The sequence below is a fragment of the Polypterus senegalus genome, chromosome 17 (genome assembly GCF_016835505.1).
Source record: "Polypterus senegalus isolate Bchr_013 chromosome 17, ASM1683550v1, whole genome shotgun sequence".
NCBI classification, from domain to species: Eukaryota; Metazoa; Chordata; class Cladistia; order Polypteriformes; family Polypteridae; genus Polypterus; species Polypterus senegalus.
In genome coordinates this window covers 51653128-51662230 of record NC_053170.1, presented here as the reverse complement: position 1 = coordinate 51662230, position 9103 = coordinate 51653128, and the positions used below count along the sequence as shown (strand labels likewise).

The 9103-nt window shown below is 36.7% G+C and overlaps 1 protein-coding gene across 1 annotated transcript; it reads right to left on the bottom strand.

Annotated features, from left to right (window-relative positions):
- Nucleotides 1-5: 5 nt before the first annotated feature.
- On the bottom strand, nucleotides 6-9099 carry tmem234 (transmembrane protein 234). The gene is made up of 5 exons (XM_039740783.1): nucleotides 9021-9099; nucleotides 6452-6603; nucleotides 3774-3840; nucleotides 1692-1784; nucleotides 6-1042 (listed from the first exon to the last, which is right to left on the bottom strand). Exons 1-5 carry the CDS (start codon nucleotides 9031-9033, stop codon nucleotides 954-956), a joined length of 414 nt encoding a protein of 137 aa, XP_039596717.1. The 5' UTR covers nucleotides 9034-9099; the 3' UTR covers nucleotides 6-953.
- Between the last annotated feature and the right edge of the window lie 4 nt (nucleotides 9100-9103).

Genomic DNA, 9103 nt, shown 5'->3' with positions numbered 1-9103 from the left:
ATGTATACCTTTCAAGTATGTTTTAATAAGTTATATTTTCAATTGTCTCATACAGATGCAGTACTTTGTAACAACAGTATATAAAATTCAGGAATATACAAATAATTGAAAAAGTGCCTAAAAACAGCATGTTTCCTGATAATTATACAAAATTCTTTCTTCAGCTCTGTACTATTATTATTTAATACACGCAGAACTAATTACACCATTTGCTCTTATACACTGTGCTGTTTTATACATATGAAAACACTAAGCCCTTGAATGATTCCAGTCTATTGGTAATTGATGACAAACCAAAATTCACTCCTTCCCTAAATTCCTTTCATGAATATGTAAGTATGTTCAAGCAATGGTTTATGGTTTACACAATTTCATCACTTGGTTATATACAGCCTTCTGGGTTAAGACATACTGATGAAAATGCATTAGGTGACAATGGTAATGAATGACATTAAGATCCAGCAACTAGTGTTATTTTCACCAAGGATTCATGATTAAATACACTGAATAAAAATTCAAATAATCAGCCATACTTAAGGTACATATGCTAAAATTTCTGATGTAAAAAGGAAAAAATGAAATAGTTAAATGTGTATTTCCCAAGAAACACCACCGGATATTGGTAAGGTACTGTTAAATATAAAATGCTGAAGCCTAAAATCCTCTAAATGAATAGTTCACTTACATGCATTAACTTGTCAAAGATGAAGAGATTAGCTGCAACAGCCATTTACAGCTATATCAGTGCACCAACCTAGGATACATTTTACCACACCTTTATGAATGGCTTCCTCTTACAAATTAGAATTTTTATTCATGACCTGAGCAAATCAAAATCATGTGGCTGACCTACAGTGGCCAGCACAGATTTCCTGTTCCACTTTGAGATTTTTAGCTGTGTTGATCACACGTATCTTCATACATATAAACTTATTTGTATTGTAACTGACACTTCATCCATGTTGGCTTTGTTCAGTATTACCAGAGTTTCCCACGCAGAGTGTTATACCCAGTGCCACCATAAGTATGCCCAGCACTGCACCTAAGAGAATAAAAAAGCATTCATTTTAAAACTCAATTAAAGTTACTGCCAATTCTGCACTTTTTTTTTTTTATACTACACTCATTGCAATGTGTCCTGGGTATGAAGTTAATCTGCATCCAGCCCTGCATGTAGGCCCTCCAACCTGCAGGGAAAACTTAGGGGTTGGTGGCAGAATTGGCACTTCAGCCCCCATAAAAAACTTAACACTGTTCCATTGAATCTGAACTAGTGTTGTGCGGAGGTGTCACCCGCTGCATGGCTGCACTCAGGTCCTAATCTAGGATACTGAGTAGGTTTGTCGTGTGGTGGGTGCGCTGTATCAGCATGTGCTCCTGACCTCCTCATTACAAGCAGAGACTTCATGTGAAAAGACCATGTTTTGAGAACTGACGCAGAGTGGGGTATGTCATCATTGAAATATGGCCAAGGTAAAACACAGATTCAATCATGTAATTGTTTTGACTATGCTATATAATCATGCAAGTTAAACTGTAAGCTGCAAGGTCACCTGTTATAAATGGACTGTTGACTTCCAGTCTTTTGGTACTTTATTAACCAGTAAGATAAGAATCCACAATTAACCCCATTGTTCATGTCTGTAGGCTTTTGGTAAATTGTGGCACATGAAAAATTAACTGACACTTACGTTTCCCTCCTATCTCTTCTCCTAAAAGTTTTCCAGTAAGTAGGGTAAAAAGGAATGTCAGGGAGTTTGACATGGTTACTGCTAACGACAGTTCTGAAATAAAAAATAAATACACATAACTTGTTAATGACAATGCTGAAGTACATTTGACAATAACACTGTGTTAAGAAAACATGAATTTTGAATTCATTATATCTGCGCTAACTAGTGATGGCAAAAATGGAATGGAACTGATTCACAAAAAGATTGGCTTTATCAGAACAGTTGAACCATCACATCACAGTACAGTGACATCTAGTGGTAGAAAGTAACTAAGGACTGTTATTTTGAAGCCAACATAGTCTGTTGATCTGCTTTACAATAATGCACTGTTAAATTTCGATGCCTACAATTATCTACATCTAGATCTATAAATCTACAACATTGTAGATAAATGAGAATTTTCTATTCCTGAGCTTTCAACGCAATTTAGGTATCTTGATCAGAGGGCAAATGATTACTCATTTGTTGAGAACAGCGTTTCATGTGGAAGGAGTCATTGATGGTGTAGCGGCTTTAGCCATAAGCGAGGCATAGGCAGAATTTAGGACAATGCACGTCTTAATCAAGTTCTCATTGGTGAACCATGCCTCACCAAACACTCATGCTCTTTTTGAGCATCCTCTTATTCTAACACAAGGTGCCTTCCACACAATTACAGTATGTCCAAGTAAGTGGATGTTTTCTCTTTACAGCATTTTGATGGTCATGGAGCAATTGTCAGCCTATGAGGTGGTCCTCCTACATGCAGTCTATCTAAATGTTTATTCTAGATGCTAAACCACCTAAGGAACAACTCCAGACTATGTCATACACAATCATGAAATGGCATTAAAACATTTACATAAGCAGCCCATCAGATATGACGAGATCATAATTTCTTTTGACCTGGCGTCTCTGCTTACATCCATACCTGTCCAATTGGCCACAGAGACGTTACTAATGAACCTAAAGGATGACACCCTGGGTTCACAAACAAAACTGTTTTACTAAAGACAAAATAATGTTAGTGACTCGCTGCTTTAAAACCCATTTTCACTTCAATAGAAAATATTACCAACAGAATGAAAGTACACCTATGGGACCACATTATCAGGATTGCGAGCAGAATTAGTCATGCAATACTTTGAAAATATAGCACTAGCATATGTCACAAGAAAACTCTGGCTGCAATATGTGGATAAATTTGACTGCATGAATTCCAGCCTCATATTGACTCAATATTCCCTGCTATTCAGTTCACCATGAAAATATAACAAAATAAAAGCTTCCAGGACATTCATATAATGTGAGGTGAGAATACATCTTTAATAACCAGTGGATTTTGGAAGGATTGCTAAACTGGTAAGATGGTGGATTTTAACAGAAATCTCCCGCACACCCATTAAAGAAGCTGCGTCATGACTTTGTTCAGACCACTCAAAACTCACTACAAAATGACTAAAGCAAAAAGGAATGCAAGATATCTACTGCAGCTTCTCACTGCCAATGGATGCCCAAATTCATTTATACAACAATGCCTACGCAAAAAAAAACTCACAACAACAGCAAATTGTGTCTCTCTGTACAAGACACTCAAATATTTGAGGCAAGACTTCACAAAAAATCTGAGGTTCACACAGGCTTTTATGTTGTTGCAAATTAGGCAATGTGAGGTAGCAGTCAATTTTTAACACAAGGATGTGAAATGTAATTTTGTTACTTTTTCATTTTGTGACTTTAATCTGTTTTAATGTTATTTTGTGATTAAAGTATTCTGATCAAAGGTCACCAGCTTTCATGTAATATTTTTCAATGTCAAAACGATGACAGACATGCTTTGAAACAGGTGGTGACATAATGAAGTTTCATGTTCAGCATAGTCAGGTTTCTTTTTCTTTTTGATATGGACTTCAGGGCAGTGTTCCAAAACTAAAGTACTGCAAAGGTTTTGGAGCATTTCGAATCACTATTTTGAGTTTGCTATCACTAGTGCTAACTGAACTGAACCAATAACTCATAGAACTGTAAGTACAAATGTAGCAAAGAAAATGTCCAACTCACCTGTGGTAGCCAGTGTATAATAATAAATTATTGATCCACATTGGTTTAAGAAAAATGGCACCAGATACTAAAAGAAAAATGAAATGAATTAAAAGTCCTAAAATGACCCATGTACTAAAATTTAACACAGCTTTCAGCACTGGCAGAGGAAGATCAGTCTTACATAAGACACCAGTCCACTGAAAAGGATTTTATGTTATCACTTTTCAGTTATCCAGTGACAGATCACCCATAAAAGAACCGTCACCCCCAACGATCAACTCAGTTCATCCACCTGCTTGTTTTTTTTCTTTTTCATGACAGTGTCAAAGGGAGCTGGAGCCTCTCCTATTAGCATCAGGCGCATGTTAAAAACTGACTCTAAACAGACTGCAGTCCTTTACAGAACTCACTGTTACACAAAGGACAACCCAGAGTCACCAATTACTATAACATGCATGTCTCTGTGATGTGGAAACAAATCAGATTATGTGGAGAAAACTTCTGCAAATCAGAGGTAGTTGATAGGTGCAAGGGTGTGGAGTCTGCTTACTTATCTGAACTTATTAACTACAAACCAGAGCACAAATTACGATCTCAAGATGTTGGTCTGCTTAAGGTTTCAAGGATTAATAAAAAAAACGCACAAGGTTGAGCTTTTAGTTACAGGGCCTCAAAGCTGTGGAATGGTCTGCCTGCTACCATAAGAACTGCCCCTTCAATTTCATCTTTGAAGTCCAGCCCGATGACTCACTACTTCAGTTAACTTAACCTGAGTAAAGCTGCTGATCAGATGTGCATACTGCATCTCTGTGGTGTCATTTGTACTGAAATATAACTGATATTATATTCACACACTGTCACTAATCCCATTCCTGGTGCCACTACTCTGTTAAGTTTTTTACCTGCTTATGGAAAATGTCACCTAGTCCAGCACCGACTCAGCTGTGGAATGGCAAATGGGTTTGGGGGTGTGGGAATGGCTTATTGGTTGAGGCCTCCAAAGCTCTGAATGTGTCTGGCTTGTCTGACTCCTTTTCTACAATCTGACCATGGTTCTTCAAATAACTGATAGACAGATATTGTTGTTCAGTTATGTGAATTAGTTTAGTTTTGAACAGAACTGTACCCTTATATGTGATACTTCTGTATTTGGTGAGTGAGTTAATCTATTGTTGCATTTTGCCTTAAGACCTGTCACTGTGTTCTGTGCCTGCACTTGATGAGGAGTGTTGTCCATGAATAAAGTAGTTTGTAGTATTGTATTATATTTCTGAGGTGGCAATGATAGACTGGCCATTTAGCTCTGTGAAGGGGATTACTTGTGTTCTGTTTTGCGTGTTGTACTTACTCCATTTTTTGAAACTCACTACAAGCCCAACCTAACTGGAAGACGGTCTCTCTCTGAAATGTCTTTCCCAAGATTTGTTCCTTTTTTTTCCCCTACAAGGTTATTTTGGGAGATTTTTTTTTTTGTCTTCTTAGGGAGTCAAGGGTTGGGGGCTCTCAGAAACAAGGGCCTGTTAAAACCCATTGAGGTATTTGGGCTACACAAGGTATTGATTGTTGCTCTTGTTGTTGAGATCAGATGCCTCATAGACACTGACTAGTACAGGAATTATATCCAGGGACCATAGCACTATAAGGGCAATGCTAAACACTGCTAAAATAAATGAAACATTCATTTTAAAAACTAGGAAAATGTGTACTACAACATTATTGTTAATAAAATATTGACTATTAATTTTTGTGGAAGCGATTAATAACTTGGTAGTTTGTAGCTGAAGGCAAAGTCCTGGTGTCTCAGATTTGGTAGTGAGTGTGATGCTCAAAAAAGTTTTATGTGTTCAGAAAAAAAACAGTCAATACCACATGTGCAAGGATCTTCCATTTCTAAACTTTATGGTAAGCATTCCACCTTGGACTGTTGACATTTTTATCAAGACTTACATGTACATAGAAGCAAAACAAAATCTTAACAAGGAAGCAAACTAAAATAAAACATGTATATTAATAAAAACGAATTGCCCTCCTGTTTAATAACAGTTTTAACTACAAAAAAGCATCTTCTAAATATTAGAAGAAAAAAGTTTCAGTATTCATAGTTTCTGAGCCTGCACATAAATTAGCAAGAATAGGTACTTATTAAAATCAGATATTTAATTAAGAACAAGAATTGGAGTCTAGTTAAAAACTACAACAAACAAAAACTTGTACATACTACTAGCTTTGATGAACTGAGTTTCAAATCCCTAAACCAGAAAATCAGTTCTTAACCCAGCATTTTTCCTGATTTTCTGAAGTGCTCCCAAGTCTATTAAAACTGATTTATCTCCTAAACTGTGGCTACAACAAAGCTACACTCTGGATATCTATCAACTTTCTCCAATCTGTAACTAACTGCATTTTTATTTATGTTGGCAGTTCACCATCTAGTTCTGATACTAACTACAATACTAAACTAAACTTCTTGCAACCAAATTCAAACTCAAGTCTATATTCTCTGTATTATATGTAATTTGGTGTTTATTAAATTGCCCTGAACAAATAAACAAACAAAAAATATTATGTCTAACAACCAAAATACAGTAAAGTGTTTTTGGTGGGAATATAGTTTTTCACTCCTTACAACTAAAGAGGTAACTAGAATCCACTGCAATCCATCACACAGTGCCACGACCAAATAAACAGATTCTTACATTATAATTAAGAAAAAGGAACTTGATCTCTGCCAGAAGCTGTATGATTGGATTTGACTTCTGCACTTGTTCAATGCCTCGTGTTCCCTTCTTCAGGAAGGGGTTGGTCCCTCCCCAGAGCAGAGCAACTAGCAGAAGACTTATCACTTCATCTGAAACATACAGGAAGACAAAATATTGTGTTTATGGGAACACCATGTCACATTTCTTTAAACAGCTGCTCCTTTTGAAATACAGTGCATTACTGCCACCTTATGTTACGGAGGAGGTACTACCGTTCTCAATTAAATTTACTTGAACCTGTACAGGGTGGTCCAGATCTAATTATGCAATTACGAAAAGGTGAACACATTGTACCTGCTGTTCGACTGACAACCGTCTCTCTGACATTTTGGAATGCAGGGCAGGTGCTGCCATCTATCGGCAACAAAAAATTTTTTTTTTGCAAATTCTCTCTGTAATAAACTTAACAAATTATAGCATAATGTACTGTATATTGCATATTTAGATCTGGACCACCCTATAGAATCCTCTCTTCAAAGCAAACTATCATCAGATTTGTTTTGAACAAAATATGTATATATATATTTTCCTCAGGTGTGACTTTCAACATTCTCTTTCTGAATCATAACCTTTACAATACAAATAATATGAAACACTGATTTAACCACAGGATATTACATTTCACATACACACTTTTCCCACTGCCCTCTCTTATGTGTCCTTATTATATCGTTCCAGCTGGTGCTGAATCTTAGACAAGTGTCTATGTACTAATGCTCCCTAATTCTCCCACCTTCAGCCTAATTTCTCAATTTAACCTTTAATGTGTCCTCCTGTCACACCCAGTGAAGCATCAGTATCTACAATTGCTTTGGTTATGTCAGTCCTAGAAGTCTTTTTCCAACCTCATTCCCATTAATACTCACATGTACTGCTTTCTCAGGTAAACTCACTGCACACATTCCATATGTAACATATATAAAGTTAAGAATGTTTGTCTGTATTTCCTGGTGTCACTCAAGAAAGGCTTTACTGATTTACGTTAAGTTTGGTATGTATACTCATTTCGGTGTCGATCACTGTATAGGGTACTTTTTTCTGGCCCCAGACCGCTGGTTCCAAATCAAGGATACATACAAATAGACTGGCATGAACGTTTAGGAAAAAAAAAAAATTAAAAGGGAGACCTGCTTAAAAAGCAATGCATACATTCCCTCAGTACTGCCCCAGGGGATGAACTTACAACACTGACACTTAAAAATTTTCACTGAGGTTACACCCTGGTTACATCTAACCATTTACTTTCTGTGGAATAAAGTGAGCATGTTTTCCTACTTCTACTTCCTTGTTTATTTATTTTCAAATAATATGCATTCTAGAAGGAGAGCATTTTACAACCAAGATCTGCTGATGCCAGAAAAAACAATGTCTGACGGAGGAACCTGTAAGTCAGCAACAATGAAACTGCGGTTTCAACCCATACATGAAAACTTATATAGCTCGTCGCGGCCACATGATTTGCCGACAGGCGACGGTACAGGTCACCCCAATAATACCTCGGATTCCCAATATTTTCCCCTCCTTTTTAAACGGCTTCAATTTCCCACAAGTGTCTGATTTTCTAAGCCCATACACAAAATCACAAGGTCTGACACCGAAAACTGGAGGCATCGATTTAATAACAGATTGCTTCTCTCATTGCCAGCTTTATGTTGCTTGCTCACGTGTGACGTCTTTTCTTATTTACACGCCACGTTTAAGATGTAATCGCTTGACACCTCAGATAACTTTTACATAAATGGCAGTACAGTATATGTATTTCTATTTTATTGTAATAATTCCATAAATATAATATCGATATACAAAATATAGTATAATAAATCCTTGATTTAAGATAATCACATTTTGTTTCGTCGTCTACTGTTTTTAAGTAATAATAATTACGGGTAACTCATCAAGTCTTAAATAAATGTTTAACTTGCAGGGTAACATCTGGAACATGAGGTGCTTGGCAAACGAAAATTTACCAGGTACGTTTGGCCAGTCAGTTATTACACTTTGATGTTGTCAGCCCTCCGCGACCCTGAATCGGATTAGGCGGGTTTGGGACTGGCATGTCATTTCATAGCTTGCCTTAATTCACCGTTAATATTATATACTGAAATTAAGTCAGCCTTTAAATCAGGGCATACACATTTATATTTTTTAAAGGTGAAATAAACAGCGTTCGTTCAGATGAATTCACAGAAAAAATGTCTACAATAAAAATTGTAACTTCTATAAACACAGCTAACCAGAATAGGCTCTGGCCCTCCGCCACCCTGATATGGATGATACGATTATGAGAAAATGATGCTAATAAAACTAATCTGCACAATTTAGGGTGGTTTGGAACGAACTAGAATACCAAAACCTCACCCGTAACGTGACATTAAACATACCGCTAAATATTTTTTAAATAAAGTAATGACAAAATATCACTGTTACGCACACGTTTATGAAACCAGAAAATCCCCCAAAACGGACCACATTAAAATAACGTTAAGACTAACACAAACAGACTCACATTCGGTCACCATCCCACCCGGAAGAGGAATCACGTGACTGTGACAAATTATTCAACTCTGACCCGGAAGTCATCGCGTTCTT

What these genes read in the sequence shown, in the direction of transcription:
- tmem234 (XM_039740783.1), bottom strand. An exon ending in TCCTTTTTCTTAATTATAAT is followed by an intron (nt 3,841 to 6,451) that starts GTAAGAATCTGT and finishes TTTTTCTTTTAG; the next exon opens with TATCTGGTGCCATTTTTCTT. An exon ending in AGAAGAGATAGGAGGGAAAC is followed by an intron (nt 1,043 to 1,691) that starts GTAAGTGTCAGT and finishes TTATTCTCTTAG; the next exon opens with GTGCAGTGCTGGGCATACTT.